Raw genomic sequence first — 18678 nt, 5'->3', positions numbered from 1 at the left:
GGAGAGCACATAACCGTGACCTTGATAACCGTCGTTCGCGCGTCGTGCAAAGAACACGCGTGCTGCTGTAACCGTAGCTCAGCACAGTACCATTCACAGCACATGAAAGGCACGCTTCTTTAGCTCAGACGATTTGATGTCGCTGCTATGGCGTGCGCACAGGCGCAAAGTCGCATAGAAGTTTAAGTGCGCAAGTATTTCTGGGCCTACGAAACGAGGAAGCCCGTCCGCCCATCCGTCCGACACGTAAGACATTCGCTTTCTAGATAGGTCCCACGCGTCTGACTTCAACGCGAACTAAATGGTGGCAACGCAGGTGAAGCAACAAGCACTCGACATACTCTGTCCCCATTGCAGGTCGCTTTCCAGGTGGGGCCCGCGCGGCCGCGTCACACGCAGCCGCCGCCCGAGTGCGGTTGATCACGGTTAATATTCGACGCCGATGAATAAGGTGCTAAAGAGCGATAAGGGCTTATAATTGAGCTTTAGAATTGGGTGCCCGAATGTCTTGGGGACCCAAGAAAACAGCGACCGCGCAGAACCCAAGCCACTGTTTTCAGGTTAATGCGTTGGCGTTGACTGAAGACCGAAAAATCAATAGCCAGCCTGGGTCCCCAAGCCGTATCGCGCTCCCGCTCAAGAGCGACCCAAGACACCTTGGCTTATGACAGCATACCTAATTCAGGATACTAACACAGTCATTGAGTTTATTATATTTTATTATTTGCCTATTTTTGCACGAAAATTCATTCTGTTCGTTTTCAGTTGTAGGAAAAAGTTTTTTTTCTTTGCTTTCAAGCACCTTCTTACTTTCCCCAATGCGGCGTCCCGAGTGATCGACCCAACGCTGTCTGCATTTGACCCAATTCTCAAACTCTGATGTTCATCTACACCCAAGAGCAGATTACCCACCGCGGTTTGGGGACTGAGAGTCCTGGGTCCCCACTTCTAAACTCTCTAATGATCGGAACGTCATCAGCGACATGGCGCCGCCATCTGCAGTAGTTTGATTGCGTGATCAATTCACCTTGTGCCGCCGTCCGCAGCAGTTCGTGTAGCCACAACGCTGTCGTCTATACTGGTCTGATCTGGTTTCCTAACACTGACAATGACACCGGGCTGCGTGGAGATGAGCAAGCGACACAATGCTTATGCATACTTAGACAACTCTCAGAGGAGTTTCTGCGAGAATTTTTTCACGTTAGGCTGGAAATAATTGGCATGAAAAAAAAGAAAGCAAACACGCCTCGTGTACCTTCTTGGAAACACCTTGATGTTACGCGTCCTACCACTGTCTAGAACCACCTATTTTACATCTTGACAATTAGAACAATAATTTGTAATACAAATGGATAAATGAATAACAAGCAATAAGATCATGACACTTAAATAAATACTTCAATATGAGGGTCTAAATATTTCTTGACCTTCTTGAACACAGCAAGACTCTAGACGACATTAACTTGGTCCTCTTCACGTGGAATATGTTTGTTTCTTTTCCTTAGACTCAGTATATGGTAGTTGAGAAAGCCTTTATATCCACGGACATAGACATCGTATATGGTGCTTGAGCTGTATAATTATTGGCTGGCTTTCAGACTTTAGTAGACGATAAGCACAAGAAAGCAAATTTAGTGAAAGCCAACGAGATTGCGTTGTCAGAAAAGGCCTGTGATCGCAGCTCTGACGTTTCTTCAGATCTGTTTGTAGTAGCGTTTGCCTTTTTTTCTTATGTGACAGTGTCAGGTACATCACTGCAACAATGTTTTTGCTACTTCCTCTTGAGTACGAACTGCTTGCGCAATATAGGAATCTCCCTTGGCAGTGCGGCCTTTCATTGCAAACTTTATCGTTTTCCCAAACTATTCGACTTGAAATTTCGTTTACGCACATCCAAGTGACGTGCTCATTGCCCTTTACGGCCCACTAAGAAGAGTTCACTTGTTTGAGCCATTCGGGCGAGCATGTCGACAAGCCACCCAATGTGCGTAGAGTACTGCTCACCACTGCAGCGAGTACGTGTCGAAGGCGTTGTAGGACGCGAGAGTCTGGAGTTGCCCGAAACCAATGGCGAGCCCCGTCAGCACCGAAAACGTCGCATCGGTCCACGTCTGCGTTGAAGGAAAAACATTTCTGCAGAAGCCATCGACGATGATTGTCAATGTAAGCGAATAGCGGAATGCTTTAGAACGTCATTAGATTTATTAAAATTATGACTTATTTGAAAGTGTAATTTTTTTTTTACCGTGGGCATCTTTGGTAGCGTTTCTTGTTTCCTTGCGTAATTGCGCAGGAAACAAGAAACCAGATGTGCTGGTTTTGGCAGATGTGCTGGTTTTTTTTTACCTGCGCATCTGCGGCAGCAGTACACATTTCCCGACCTGAGCTAGGCGACTCTACGGGCGCTGTTCAGCAGCGCCGCTTTGCCGGAGCAAACAAAAGACATTCGGCATGCAGCGCGGCCGAGTAGGCGTGTTGTGTACGGGAGTACGGACTGCGGTATTCTTATCTCCCATGCAACTGTTGCATTTCGCCGCACAAGCCTGCCGTTGAGAGCCACAACTGCCTCGGAAAGGCGAACGAACGGCACCCGGCCAGAAAATTCTGCACATTTCTGGGCAGGTAGTGAAGAGAAAAAAACAGCGAGCATGGCAGCCGTTATTTGAAGACTCACGTAAGTCGCGCTTGTTCGCCTTCGCATGCCATTTTCTTTCACTCTTCTTGCATTTTTATGCGTGTCGGACCGTCAGAAGACGGGGCTCTCGCTCGTCACTGATGTTCATTAATGTAGGCGGGACACTGGGACTCGTAGCCGCCGCCGAGTGTCGGAAGGAGCGGCAGCTTCGAGCAGCTGCAGCGAGTGGCGTGATGGAGTGCTATATCACTGCATGTTAACAACGAGAACGAAGATAGAGGAATTGGGCTCATCTAATACTAAAAAACAGCATGAAGACACTCGCATGGAAAGTTTCAGTACATTTACCAAGAGAGGCGATTTTGCCATTGCGTCGAGCGACACATGGGCTGTTACGTCCCTGAGGTGTGCAAAGCCGTGATGAATATATACCACGCTCCCTCAGGCACTTTCAAGCACTGTCGAATTTAATCCGGATAGTGTGTTTCTGCATGGAAAAATTCGACGACGATTTCGTAGGTTCCGGATACAGCAAATCACAATCGTAGGCTGTCGTCTGTATCCTAATGGTGAATGAGCTCAACAACACGATCCCGATTTTTGGACCATACGACTGCCATATTTGATAGCAATCTAAAATATTTAATCCGAATCGAGCTTGGCCGCGATGAAAAGTATTGGTGTTACACGCGCATTAAACGACGACCGCGAGCCAAAGCAATTCAAACTGCCGCTCTCCTCGGACCACAAATTCCAGAGCCAAGATACAGTACGGTTTGTATTGCTTTTTAGAGAAGCTCTGTATAGGTAGAGTTTCATGCATTCGTCCTGTTTGTGCGTCAACAATAAAAAAAAGGTTAGCCTGCGCCGATACCGGAGATAGTGCAATACCGTGCCGACACCAGCTGGTATTGCAGCAGGCTTCAAGCTCTCAGCCCCAAATAATAATAATTACAAATAATAATAAGTGAAATGAATAAATAAAGATACATTGTTTCAAATCTACGGGTATATGGAATCGTTTGGGAACAACACATGGACTCACGAGAAGGAGGCGTTGCCATATCGCAAAGGACAAAATGCATGTACGAGTATAGACCTTTCACTCCAAGAACATACTGTCAGCGACTATGGGGATGTCTGTGCGATACAAACGAAAGTCCGAATTGCGATATCCACTGTGTATAAGAAGTGTCCCAGCTAACTTTAGCATGTTTGGAAATATGCCGATGCACTATAAGACGACGCGACCAAATGCATGTTGCACACTATAGTATAGAGTAGGTCACACTATGTTTTTTTATTCAGCCTAATCGCATACTTAGTCAAGGTTACTTAAACAACTTCGGAAGCAACGAAGTTCGGTAACAAATATTCCAGTTGAAAAGTTGTAGAGCGGTTTGCAAAAGGTCTGAATGAGCAGTTTCTAATTGTCTATCTATTAGACATTAATGTTTTTCAACTTACTGCAGATGCCCGCAAAATACAAAAAATACCACGTAACATTCCCGCTTGCGTGCCGTGGTTGCAGCCCTCCCAAACGTTCCATGCACAATCGACCATGGCATTCAGCCGGGTGTGAGCCGCGCAACTTCGTCTGCTTATCGCTACCATGAATCGCCGCGAGGTTAACACATGGCTGGCGTAAATCGCACAGCATACACCCCCCAGCTAGATGCCATGTTCGTTTGTATATGCTTCGCGACTGAGCCACATAAAACTATCTACTGCTTTTTGGTTAACTACAGCTGTAACTTTACGCCAATCAAGAAATGCAAAAACTTCCAGTGTCATAATAAACCAACGCGGACGGAGACAGAGCACGGCACGCACTGCGTTTTCGTGGCTTAGATCGCGTTGGGGGGGGGGGGGGGATGCTAAACGCAACACGAATATCAATTCGCTCGCTGCTTCTTCCGGGTTTACTCACTCCAGCGTTTTGATAGCGAGTTTCTGCGGTCAACGAGCGGGATGTGTTCATATTTGCTTGTGAGCGCCTCGCACCATGCTTGTTACCTGCCATGGTTGCTTAGTGGCTATTGTGTTGGGCTGCTGAGAACGAGGTCGCGGGATCGAATCCCGGCCACGGCGGCCACATTTCTATGGCGGCGAAATGCGAAACTACGGTGTACTTAGATTAAGGTGCACGTTAACGAATCCAAGGTGGTCAGTAGTCCTCCACTACGGCATGCCTCATAATTATATCATGGTTCTGGCACATAAAACACTGAAATTTAATTTTTTTAACACCATGCTTCTTAATTTACTTAGTATGCCCTTGTTTGAAATTTTATATGGCAGTAAACGTACTATCCTTGCTTCGTATAGCTGTTCACTGATTTGCTATTTCAATCGATGCTTCGCCTTCTGGGCGAAACAGTGACGTGTTTCAGTGATATGTTTTTCTCACAAAAGTTCAGACCGTTTCCTTTTCGATAAGGAGCTTTTGTCTTTATCAGTAGATACAGTGTTCCGGGATGGCGAGTGTGGCCACCCAGACTGCCCTGAGCAGAACGCATAGAATGCGCCCCCCCCCTTCCTCCCTCTTACCCTGAGCCTTGCGGGCGAGTGAAGACAGGACGCTTCCTCCCCGCTTTCCTCCGCTTCGTGTGCGAGATTGTGTGGCTATCGCCGGCTCACCCTCGAACGCTTGCTTTTGCACATACGCATACAGGGCGCGGCGAAAATTTTATCGTCTAGGGAATTTACACCGAACCACATGGCGATGACCTCGGTGACGGCAGAAATGTACTTGGAGGGCCCATATAATTGCTATCGTAATAAAACCGGCAAGTTTCCAACTACAAATAGTGTCATCCAAAGAAAGCGCAAAATTCTTTCTGAAGCTTACCGTGTTGAACAGTACGCCATATTTCTAAAAAAAAAACAGGAACCACAAAGAAGTGTTATACCTAAGGTGCCTAATAAAAAAAAATTTCCAGTGTAGCGACGCCTCTATTTCTTTGCGCCGTTCTCCTCACTCTAGGGCTATTGATGAGAAAAGCTTCACTACGCTAGTCAACACCGCGCTTCGCGCCAGCCGGCGTATGTCGCAATTGGCTCCGTAAGCGTGTTCGGAGTCGGCGCAGGTGGCCACTGCCGCGCGCTATGCGTCATTGTTTGACGTTCGCCGCAAGCGCGTGTTTATCGCGGAGGCTGACTATATAACCGCTTGCCAGAGAATAGGCGTGCGCATCCAACATGGAAGGAGAAGAGAGTGATGCTACCGATACAGAGAGCTGTGTCTATGGCTAAAATCGCAAGACAATGTGCCCAACAATGATGAATAAAGAAGTTTAATAATCCTGCATAACCTACGGTATATATGATTGATAAGCAATTTGCATAACTACACAAGCCACACGTATAGCGTTACCATAAGCTAACCAAAGCATATTCATAAGTGAAACCGTAAGCATAACCATAGGCTAAATCATAAAGCATAACCATAAGCTAAACCCTAAGCATATGCATAACTTAAACCATAAGCATATTCATGAGTTAAACCGTAAGCATATCCATAGGCTATATCATAAAGCATAACCATAAGCTAAACCGTTAGCATGACCATAGGCTAAATCATAAAGCACGACCACGAGCTAAACCATAAGCATCACCGAACCCTTTCGCTTCGAGATATCCAGGCTTAACCTTAGCTAAGCCTTAGCTAATGTTGTGTCTGTATTCTGCTTCATTCGCGTCGGTGTTTTGTGCATTGCTTGCACATGATCTTCTAGATGGCTAGATGCGATATTTAATATTTTGCGGAACTTTCAAAACTAGTGCGCATGCGCCAATGATCTTGTCGAAGACTAAGGACGGTGTTTTAAAGAGAACCGCGGCAGCTGTATAAGCAGGCACACGGCACTGCACCATTCTGTGTAAGAAGCTCCGTGCAGACCTGTAGAAGCTACCGGCGCCTCGACCAATGAGGAAGGCGAACACATCAAAATATTTTCGTCCTAGTTTTGTCGCCGGCAACCGACGTCTGTAGCATCAGAAGGATCCGCAGCGTACGTCGTGGTGCAACACTATGCAAATGTTCGTACCAGCAGACTTGCGAATTAAACGTGCGCAAGCACCTGTGTTCCCGTACCTCGCAGCCTTTGCTATACAAAACGTTGCTTAGGAGAGAGCGCATAGTTCACTGAAGGCTTTTTTCTTCTTTTTTTTTTTAGAGCGGAGGGCAACTCTCGACGGATCCCCGAAACGACTCTATGGCCAGGCAGTCGGTGGGGACACAGCCGGGTGAAGGCGTCAGTAAGAAATTTTTCAGGGATGTAACTATACGCAGCATATACTTTTATGCTGTCTGTTTTTTTATTGCGATTGCAATTATATTGACATCCCAGACGCATTCCTGTCGTCGGCCATCACCGTTGCCGTCGCCATGAGGTTCCGTATTAAGTCCAAGGGCGAGAAAATCGTCGCCACACGCCGTAGGCCGTATGTGCGAGTGAAAGCATGCGAGGGTGAGCAGGGAACGCGGATGAATGGGCTCAATCTCGCCGGCGCGAGCGAGGAAAGCGGGCTGGAAGCATGCCCTCTCCTATCGCGCGCGAGGAACGGTATGAGGCGAGGGATGAGGGAACGTTACTTCCCGGCGGCTGATGCTTACGGCGCGGCCATGCAGGAGCCGTTTCTTGAAAATATTATCGACGTGGCCAAAGTGCGCGAAGGCGCGGGCCTCATCTTCAAAGCGATCTACGATATTTGCAGAGTGCGCGTAGTGATGGTAGCTTCGTATGGGCTGTGCTTTCGACGTTTCGTTCGCGTTGAAGCGAGAGATGCACGAAGGTCAGTTCGCTCGCTGCTGCTACGCAATTCGTTACTCTAGCATTCTGACAGCTAGTTTCCGCGCTCACCGAACAGGAAACTGAAGACGTGCACAGCACAAATAACAGCGGAAGCAGAAGAATATGCCATGCAACTCGCCTCCGCGAACTGGTATAGATTCTGTGACTCCTTCGGTGGCACGCAGGACACGGCCAAGACATGGCACATCCTCAAAGCAATCCTGGATCCCTCCAAAACCAAAGGAGAAGAACGCAGGGCTCTGGAACGGTTACTACACACCTACCCAGGCAGCCAACAAGACCTCATCGATGCCATCAAGACCAAGTGCTATGGAGATCCCACTCCCACACAACCTTGTAGAACACCCTACACAGGACAACCCAACCCACTAATGGACGAACCGATCACCGAAAACGAATTGAGAGCAGTCATCGCAGCCACCACCCGTAACACAGCGGCGGGCACGGACCAAATCACGAATTCGATGATCAGAAACCTGAGCGACAAGTCTATCTTCGCGCTCATTGCCTTTCTCAACCAACACTGGGAACAAGGTACGGTGCCGGCGACGTGGAAGCACGCACGAATAATTATGATCCCCAAACCGGGCGAGAAATTGGCAATTGAAAACCTCAGGCCCATATTGCTCACGTCCTGCCTTGGCAAGGTGTACGAAAAAATTATAAACACGAGACTACAGAGACACTTGGAAGATAACAAACACCTGCCGGACACCATGTTCGGTTTCCGCGCAGGACTGTCCACACAAGATGGGCTATTCCAAATCAAGGACGAAGTCCTCAGTAACGTTTCCCGCAGCGGCGAACACGTCCTCCTAACAATCGACATCAAAGGGGCTTTCGACAACGACAGCCACCAAGGAATCCTAGAAGGGCTGGCCAACACCAACTGCGGCGAGCGAACGTACAAGTACGTTCAGAACTTCCTGAGCCACCGCACGGCGGAGCTGAAGATGGGAGAGATCCAGACTCCAGTGTACCACCCTCCCAACAAGGGCACACCACAAGGTGCTGTCATCTCTCCCACGCTGTTCAGCGTCACCATGATCGGTTCCGCAAGCAAACTGCAGGACGTAGCAGGTCTTCGGCACGGAATCTACGCAGATTATATAACACTCTGGACCACAACAGGGTCCCCCGTTGAAAAAGAAGAACGGCTGCAAACTGCAGCAAATATCAACCAAGAATACGTCAGCCAACGGGGACTACAATGCTCCCCCGAGAAATCTGAGCTCCTACGAGTCTGGCGAGGCTGGCGTAACCACACAGTCCCCACAGACCCAACAAGAAGACTCGAGGTACGCCTCAACGGAGGCTTCATACCAGAGAAGCCATTGCTGAGGGTGCTGGGCATGTGGCTGCAGTCCAAGCAGCGGGCCACACACACCCTTACACTCCTCAAAACCAGTGTCAAGGCGATATCAAGCATCATCTCCCGCGTAACATCCAAGAACAGAGGCATAAAGGAAAGCGACACCCTCCGACTGGTCAGTAGCCCGGTGGTGAGCAGAATCACATACAGCCTGCCTTACTACCACCTCACACTGTCCGAGACGAAGCAGGCCGACACACTTTTAAGGGTGGCTTTGAAGACTGCTCTCAGCCTGCCGATGAGTACATCGACTGAAAAATTATTGGCGCTAGGGTTGCAGAACACCCTCAGCGAACTGACAGAAGCACATTACGTCTCGCAACAACAGAGACTTGCGCGGACTCGCACGGGCCGGCAGGTCCTACAAACCTTCGGGTTCCCAGCAATAACAACACGAACCCAAGAAACCTGCTTGATACCTCGTCACCTCCAGGACAGATTTCACATTGCCCCGATACCACGCAACATGGACCCTAACCTACACGCCGGCAGGAGGAGAGCAAGGGGCCAGTACATGGAGAGAGCGTTCATATTCAATACCACAGCCCGTTTTACGGACGCCGCCATGTATGAGTCGAACAAGGGCGCAGTTTCAGTGGCATGCGACCACCGAGGCCACGTTAGCTCCACTGCATCGACCCGCCCCTGCACGATTACGGAAGCCGAAGAGCTGGCCATCGCGTTAGCCATCCGCGAGGGCCTACACGCAAACCAACCACTGACGATCCTCACGGATTCCCAGCAGGCCTGCCGCAACTTCCTACAGGGAAGAATTGGAAGACCTGCTGCACAAGTCCCAGCCGGAATACTCAAGGAGGACCCTGAGGACTTCACCACCCAAACCATCATCTGGATACCGGGCTACACTGGCATCACGGGCTACCTGCAGGCCGACAGAGCAGCTCGAGGATTCGTATATTACCGAGCACTCATCACTCCGGCTGCAGAAGACACGGACCCTGTCGACCTCGAGTATTCAGCCATCGTGAACTACCACTGAGGGCGTCGCTTGCGATATCCACCACCCCTTCGAAATCTATAAGACAGAAGATGCCGCAGCCTGGCGTAGGCTCCAGACAGGCACTTACACGAACTTACACATATTACATAGGATACACCCCACAGCCTACAGGGACGAATGCCCTTGGTGCGGGGCCACATCAACCCTATACCACATTACGTGGGAGTGCACACTACACAACATAGAAAACCCAGACACGAAGACCACGAGGGAGCAATGTGAAGCACCGCTGTCCAGCTCGGCCCTCGACGACCAGCTCAAGCTGATAAGGAGAGCTGAGAAGATGGTAAGAGCCAGCGGAGCCCTGGACAAAGGGCCCCGACCATTAGCGGTTTTTCTGAATATTCTTTTAATAAAGGTTATCTATCTATCTATCTATCTATCTATCTATCTATCTATCTATCTATCTATCTATCTATCTATCTATCTATCTATCTATCTATCTATCTATCTATCTATCTATCTATCTATCTATCTATCTATCTATGTTCATGTGTATCTGTGCGTGCGTGACAGCTACTTGTCAATTTAGGTAAAATACGCCGGTGCGCTAGTTGGTTTAAATCCATGATATAATGTGTGAGCGCGACTGAACAGACTTAGAAGGAAAGAGACACACACAGACAGGGCTGTCAGTGTGCGTCTGTTTCTTTCTACGTCGTCTGCTCGGCGTCTAGTTGGCGTTTGATCGGCACCGTCATTACCCAGTGTGCAAAAGCGTAGTAAAATGATGACGCAGTGAACACTTTGGCTTTTAAAGCGTACCGCTTCGTCAACAGATTCCCAGCGCTAAGCTGTGGCGCCATCTGCTAAGTTTGAATCAAACCAGCTTTACACCTTGGCATCGTATATGTAGGCTTAAGAGTGTCACAGCAAATAACTTGACCTTAATCACAACGACAAAAAATCTAATATCTTGCCCTCAGCATGAGATGAGACAAAAGGATAGTTGATTTCAACCTTTATTTCTTTCTGCCGTGGTAGACATCATGTAACAAGCGCAAACTTGGATCTAAGCGGGCGCATACGAGGGGGCATACGAGAGGACACCGCTATTGATATAAAATACAACTTGCACCGTGTGGGCAGTTTGACTGCACAGATTGTGGGTCATTATATAATATACCTTGTACTACAAGCTGAAGGAGCACTTACTCTCTGTGTGAAACAGTGCTTTTTCAAAGAAGTATTATAAGCGATCTGAAAGTAAATAACGAATATTCATAGTTTTTCTGTTTTCCTTAATTACTTTAAAGCTTCTGGGAGGGGGGGCGCTTCCATGCAGTGACTGGGAGGATGAAACAAACAGGAAAGGAGGAGTGGCGCTACCATAAAGCTTGTTTTATTTATTGGGGACCTTAGCTTTACGAAAATAGGGTCTTTTAGCGGTGCTACGGAAAGTACGGTATACGGTACGGTAAGTGCGTGGTACCGTACCGGTCGAGGACTGCGCATGCGCGAACTTTACCGTACGGAATGACTTTCCGTACGGCGTACTAGACGTTAAGGAGTAGCTAAGGCTCGGCTGGCACCGTGTGTCGCGAGCCGAGCTCCACCAAGCCAAAACAGTGAGAAGCTGATGTCGTCCACAGAGTGCACGCCGTGCATGTTCAAGTCTCGTGTGCGTTTTTCCCGATGATATGACCAAGGCACGATTTAACATGAATTTACCTGCTGCGACACGACGAAGTAGCAGCAACACAGCCCTTCTAACCGGGAGGAAACTTCGGCTGAACTCAACTTGTGGCCGTACCCCTCTGACGCGTTTAGTTTACTCTGGCCGAATGAGAAGAAAATAAGAAAATCTAACATCATCCAAAAGAAAACTACTGAAAATAAATAGTGGCATAAAAAAAGCGCATGAGATTGGTGGCGTCATCTAGTGACGCAGATTTTACTTAGAGGGGACGCCGAGTTTTTATAGCCGTAACTAAGTATATTCTACTTGTCTACTGGTGTAAAGTGTCGGCAGCAGTGCAACTGACAACAAACACCCCTATTTTTATATGTGTCTTAGGCAAAAACACCTATGTAACAAAAGTATGTTTCACATGTTGCAGGACAAATTGTCACAAGAGGTGGCTACCGGCCTTGTGACTGGCGTCTACGCTTGCCATAACCCGGCACTTTCGTAGAGAATAATGCGTGTGTGGACAAGCTAAACCTTTCTAGAATTTGCAAAATGAATATTTCGTGCTCAGCACATAGTTATTGTATTCTGCAAGGCCCCAATTTTAGCCACTATCATCGTTATCACATTACCGTACGCATCGAGGAGCACACGCAGCTAAAACCATAGAACACCTATACATGCTAAAGCGTTTTCGGTTATCGGGGTAGGTTGGTACGGAACGGTAATACCATACCGTATGCCGCACTTACCGTACCATAATACGGCTCTGGTAAAACTCTCTAATACTTATTTCAGGCCCTAGTAAGTGTAATATTTTTTTTCAGAAATGGCCACGCTTATAACAACTTCTAGTAATCACTCTACCATATAACTGATCTCCGTGTATCCGTTCCGACCTCCCCTCCCCTCCCCACTTTATTCATTATGTATACAGTGACCGTGATACTTCTGGCAAAAGTTTACGGTACGTCTGTATTGCGGAGCACTTTACTCTAGAGGAATGAGATGGCACTCTGTCGTTTTCTCAAATGCTCTCTTCAACAGAAGCCTGCGGCTCATTCTTTTATGGATGGTTATTTTCGTAACATTGACCCCTTTCGTCGTGATCCCATGGGCGCTGACATGATTGACCACGTGGTGAGGCGTCCATTACTCCCCTCAATTGTCTCCGCTGCCTCCGAGTTTAGAATGAATGTGTATGACGCCGGTACGGCTTAGGAAACCTCTGCTTCGGGAGAAATCGTAGACGGTGACTATATCAACGACACAAAGCTTCGGCCACAGCTTCCGAGTACATGCAAAAGTACTTTAGAAGCTGATTAAGCTATGTGCAAAGGGAGCTAGCAGCGTATATGGTGCTTGCTTCAAAAGCGAGACTAAATATGTGTTACAAGCTGTACCCAAACTTTCCGCTCATGAATTGAATAATAGGATTAGTGGGTTATTCTCATCGTTCTTTATTTGGAAGTTATGTTGAAGCAGCGGCTTGTAACATTTCTGAATCAGTAAATTTCCTTGGCGTGTCACTTTCTGATTATTTCTTCCTTATTACGCGCGGGTGTGCTCTGTTTCAATATATTTATTGTTGCTGCGCGCAAGGCATGAAACGTGCCCGTTTTGTACATTGTAATACCTTGTAGCAAATAGGTATTATCGCTATTAACTCGCTTACTCTTCTGGACCATCACGAAACATTCAGGTTCGACCATTCATGCGCTATAAATGCAGTCCGTCATTTCTTTTGCGTATAGGGTACGTATATATTCAAATATGCGCCTGTTCTCTTATTGACACGTTGGTTGGTGAGTGGGAGTAGGATTCCGTGCCAGCTGGGGTAGATATTGAGTAGATATTATGAGCGAAACGTGCATGACAATACGTGGTGACATTTCCTTCGTCATTGCTTAAGAACTGTACTGACTCTTGCCGACGTTCCCGGGCTGAATCTCATTCTTTGAAGGTTAGCGATACAACGCTGGTGGATGAGCAAATTTCTGTATCCTCGAAGAAAGCCATGCATGTCGAAGTGCCGGTAACACGTACAGACAGTTGAAGCAATGGTCCACGAACTTGGTTAGGCAGATTCATTCCATTCTTGAATAGGCCAGACGCTGTTTCTGCCACCAACTACTGCACTCGTCTTGAATCCACATGATTCAATCAGGCATGATTGGAGCACGGTGCGTTAGCGGAAACTAAGTTGCATTTCCTACAGCTGATTGCACAGAAGCAAGATGAAATCGGTAATGGTTTCGTATTCGTGCGCTGTTGCTGGGGCGACGGGCGGCGCACCGCCAAAAGCGCCATCTCGTTTCTCTAGAACAAACTGCTACACGAAAAGGATCAAATGCAGATTCCTATGTGCGGCTGCTATTGGCCAATAGCTGACATCAAGCTACAAGGGTGTTTGAATCGGTGCGCTTCTTCCTATTGTTGCTGTGCATATTTTTTCACGAAGCTTAATCAGCAACCTGAAGTAAGCGAAAATATGCATTCAAATTTTGATGACGATTACGTACTTCCAGAGCACGCCGGCTATCGTATGCTCGCGTTCGTCCGCGTCCACCCGCGTAGCGTTTAAACATTGGTCACCCTGCTATACGGGGTGGCAATCGTCGAGCCTCGCTAGTTTCGACTAGTCTTGAAACTTAACTGGCCTCGAAACATGCGAAACTTAAGGTCAGACCATATGCACTCTTGCCAGCGCACGCTCATTCCTAACCGCTCCTGGTTAGACGCCTCAGCACACTTCGTTTCTTATTGAGCTATGGATAAGGCATCAAAATGCGCAACTTGACATGGCTACTATCCGTCGGTTAAGCCGGTATATTACAAGTGTACAGGAGAAGATGGAATAACAATATATTTAATCAAAGATGGGGGAGGCATACTGCTTTAAAAACTGACAGCCCTCTATATGAAGTGTCTATGGACTGCAAGCGTCCCAGAAAACTGGAAGAATGCAAACATCATACTAATTCATAAAAAGCAATACGTCAAAGAATTGAAAAACTATAGGCCCTTTAGCTTACTCCCAGTATTATATAAAATGTTCAACAAAATAATCTCGAATAGAATAAGGGCAACACTGGACTTTAGTCAAACAAGGGAACAGGCTGGCTTCAGGAAGGGATATTCTACAATGGATCACATCCATGCCATTAAGCAGGTAATCGAGAAATCCGCAGAAAACAATAAACCTCTCTATATGGCTTTCATAGATTAACAAAAGGCATTCGATTCAGTAGAGATACCAGCAGTCATAGAGGCATTACGTAATCAAGGAGTACAGACCACTTACATAAATACATTGTAAAATATAAGCAGATATTACAGAGCCACCTTAATTCAATACATGAAAAGAAGAAAGATACCTATAAAAAAGGATCAGACAAAGAGACACAATCTCTTCAATGCTATTCACTGCGTGCTTGGAAGAAGTATTCATGCTATTAAACTGGGAAGGCTTAGGAGTACGAATCGACGGTGGATATCTCAGCAACCTCCAATTTGCTGATCAACTTCTTCTATTCAGCAACACTGCAGACGAGTTGCAACTAATGATAAAGGACCTTAACACAGAGAGGGTATGAGTGGGGTTGAATATTAATATGTAGAATACAAAGATAATGATGAATAGCCGGACAAGAGAACAAGAATTCAGGATAGCCAGTCAGCCTCTAGAGTTGGTTAAGGAGTGTTTATCTAGGTCAATTATTCACAGGAAACCCTGATCATGAGAGGAAAATTCACAGAAGAATGAAAATGCGTTGGATCGCATACGGCAGGCATTATCAGCTCCTGACTGCAAGCTCGCCGTTATCATTGAAAAGGAAGGAGTACAATCAGTGCATTTTACCGGTGCTACCATATGGGACAGAGACTTGGAGACTGACAAAGAAGCTCGAGAAAAAGTTAACGACTGCGCAAAGAGAGATGGAACGAAGAATTCTAGGCATAGCGTTGAGAGACAGAAAGAGAGCGGTTTGGATCAGAGAGCAAACGGGCATAGCCAATATTCTAACTGACATTAAGGGAAAAGATAGAGCTGGGCAGGTCATGTAATGCGCAGGTTAGACAACCGTTGGACCACTAGAGTTGCAGAATGGATACCAAGGGAGAGGAAACGCAGTCGAGGGCGGCAGAAGACTAGGTGCAGCGTAGACATTAGGAAATTCGGGAGCGCCTATTGGAATCGGTTGGCGCAACGCAGGGCTAATTGGAGATCGCAGGGAGAGGCCTTTGTCCTACAGTGGACATAAAAGATTATTATTATTATTATTATTATTATTATTATTATTATTATTATTATTATTATTATTATTATTATTATTATTATTATTATTATTATTATTATTAAGACTAGCGGGGCCGCACCACGTAGCCCGGTCAGGCTGGAGCGTAGGAGCACGAGCACGCACTGAATGCCTGTCGTACACAAAACAAACGCTTCGCATACGCACTGCGGTTGCATTTAGCTGTGCTCTGCTAAGTAGAGTAGATACCGCAGCCCCCGCGGGGCGCCGCCACGAGTCCGCTGGCTAAGTGTACTGCGGCTCGTTGACGACAAATGCGTTTCGTTTACATTTGGCGCGTCGTTGGCGCCAAGATCGAAAGTAGTGGCCTCTAAATTAATGTCCAAAATCAGATTTGAACTGCGCGTCACGGTGACGTTGAGCCGGCGGAGGGTTACGGGCACGCCCCGCTCCGCCGCAGCCTTCGGAGGACAATGGACAACACTGGACAAGGAGCGAAAGCACTGCGAAGTAAGTGTTTGAGTGCGAATAATTCGGCCTCTGATGAACGCATTAGGCACTTTTTGTAGCACAGCATTTCCGAAATAGCCTATTTTAACTTCTTGCATGTTACTAGTCTGATTATTTCATAGCGCATCCTCTCTACAGGGGAGCCCACTGTGATAATTTTTTATAGCACACGCATCGAGGTCCTTGCATTTCAAGGACTTTTAAGGCAGTAGTGCTTGTTGAAAATTTTCGGTTCTGACATTGTTTAATATCTCACCATTCTTTCACAACGTATATTTCGAGTCCATAGCACACTTCATTAGTCGAGGCCATAATTTTATTACATATAGGTTTTACGCATTTAACAGCGATCGTCTTTTAAGTCACTTTACAGCCCTGTCACATCCACTGCTCGTAATTCGTCGCTTCACTTCGGACTCAATAACACTGGCCTGGCGCTCTCCGGTCATACTTGGCCCTTGCGCCACAATACAGTACATTCATCATCATCATCATCATCATCATCATCATCATCATCATCAAGTTCAAGTGAATTTCTCCATTTCAATAAACACTGATCCAAGGCCCCTTTTTATGTGTGTGTGTAAATTAAAGATCCAATAAGGAAACACACTCACCCTGATAAAATTCATAAGCGGTAAGTTTGGTCATCTTGGAATGCCTTTTACGCCATTTTTAAGTACCAACACCGAAGCCGCTCGCGCTGTTTAAACAAGGCGTAATGAGCTCCGAAAACGCTTACATGCCCTGTGAAGCTGTGGCCAAATTGTAGTATCTTCCGTCAAGTCACTGTCTACGATACCCGCCGAACCAGAGCCTTTCTGAGCCACCCTGGCGTCATCCTGCCGGAGAGCAAGCGGGGATAGATAATGGATATTCTAGTTGCCATATAGAGGGAAAAATGGAGCTGGGCAGGCCGTGTAATGCGTAGTGCATGTAACCAGTGGACGTTTAGAATTGCAGAATGGGTGTCAATAGAAGGGAAGGGCAGCCGAGGACCGTAGACACCAGGTATGGTAATGAAATTGGGAAATTTGCAGGCGCAAGTTGGCATCAGCTCGCGCAAGACTGGGGTAATTGAAGATGGCAAGGAGAACCTTTCATCGTGCTGCGAACATAGAAACCTGATGATGATGATTATGATGATGATAATCATAAAGATCATGGTATGATGATGAAGCACTTTCTGAGCTTCTTTAGAATGGACACGAGCTGATAAAGCTAAGTTTGACTCTCTCATTCGAACGGGACTCAAAAGGGCTATTTGACTGCGAAAGTCTGCTAGCACAGAAAAGCTGCTGGCCTTAGGAATCCACAATACTATTGATGAGAATATTGAAGCACATTGCATAGCCCAAATCACTCGGCTCTCTGCCACTAAACCTGGCCTTACAATCCTGGAGGAGGCCGGCATTGAGCCCCGGTATAGCCCCGAACCCACTAAATTTCTCAGCAAAGATACCAGGTCTCACTTCGTAACAGGCCCTGTACCTCGTAACATTCATCCTGTATATAACGTGGTCCGGAGAAACACACGAGCAAGGGCAATCCTACAAAAGTTGCATCAACACAAGCTAGACGCGCTCTTTATCGACACAGCACAGCATCCCACAGGGGAAAGATTCTTCATAACAGTGGTGGACGTAGAAGGAAAAATGATTAATGCTGCTTCTATAAGGGTCAAGACGTCCCATGTGGCGGAGGAGGCTGCTATCGCGTTAGCTATGAATAGTTGTAAGAAGCCAGCTTTTATGTACTCGGACTCACGCTCGGCCATCCGCTCCTTCTCGTCCGGATTGGTAGCGGAAACAACATGTAAGATCTTTCGGGATCAGGACTTCACTATCAGAAGTAAAGAGCAGGGATATCATCAAATTTCATGGTTCCCTTCCACTTAAGGAACATCACTGGACCGAATGGGAGTAACCCGAACGAGGCTATCCATAGGTCTGCGCGTGACTTCACGAACCACGCAGCCGAACCTGGAGCCTCAAATTTCCATAGATCTAGGAAAAGACCAGCTCCATACATATAATGAAATTATCACTCATTATAAGCTTAGCCGTAGAACGTTGCCCCTGCCACACCGCAAGCTTGACAGGGTCCAGTCGTCTATGCTTAGAATGCTACAGACGAACTTGCCCTACTCCTCGCTTAATGCATTTAATTGATCAGGAAAACTCACAGGAATGCCGCAATTGCGGGCACGACTGTTGAAATTTTGAACACATGCTCTAGCTGCGCCCAGCCTTAGAGGGCTCTTCACTTCGAACCAACGACTCCTGGGAATCCGCCCTCAAGTGTCCAGGACATCTACAACTCCAGGCCGTCCAGAAAGCCCATGATGTTGCGGTTGGTATCGGCCTGCCAGTCCCGTCATGGGTGAAGCCATCGGCTCATCACGGGTGCCCCCGTACGTGAGCTCTTCAGGGCC

The 18678-nt window shown here is 47.1% G+C and overlaps 1 protein-coding gene across 1 annotated transcript in view; it reads right to left on the bottom strand.

The window, feature by feature from the left end:
- Positions 1-18678, bottom strand: part of LOC142558279 (sodium- and chloride-dependent glycine transporter 2-like) — a 75305-nt gene that overhangs the window by 47066 nt on the left and 9561 nt on the right. Inside the window, exon 5 of the mRNA XM_075670432.1 lies at positions 1028-1119. Coding sequence (XP_075526547.1) covers positions 1028-1119 — 92 coding nt within the window. The remainder of the gene's footprint in view (positions 1-1027; positions 1120-18678) is intronic.

This window comes from Dermacentor variabilis, chromosome 9, assembly GCF_050947875.1.
Source record: "Dermacentor variabilis isolate Ectoservices chromosome 9, ASM5094787v1, whole genome shotgun sequence".
In the NCBI taxonomy this organism is placed as follows: Eukaryota; Metazoa; Arthropoda; class Arachnida; order Ixodida; family Ixodidae; genus Dermacentor; species Dermacentor variabilis.
Note: the sequence above shows the minus strand (reverse complement) of the source record. Positions and strands in the feature narration are given on the sequence as shown.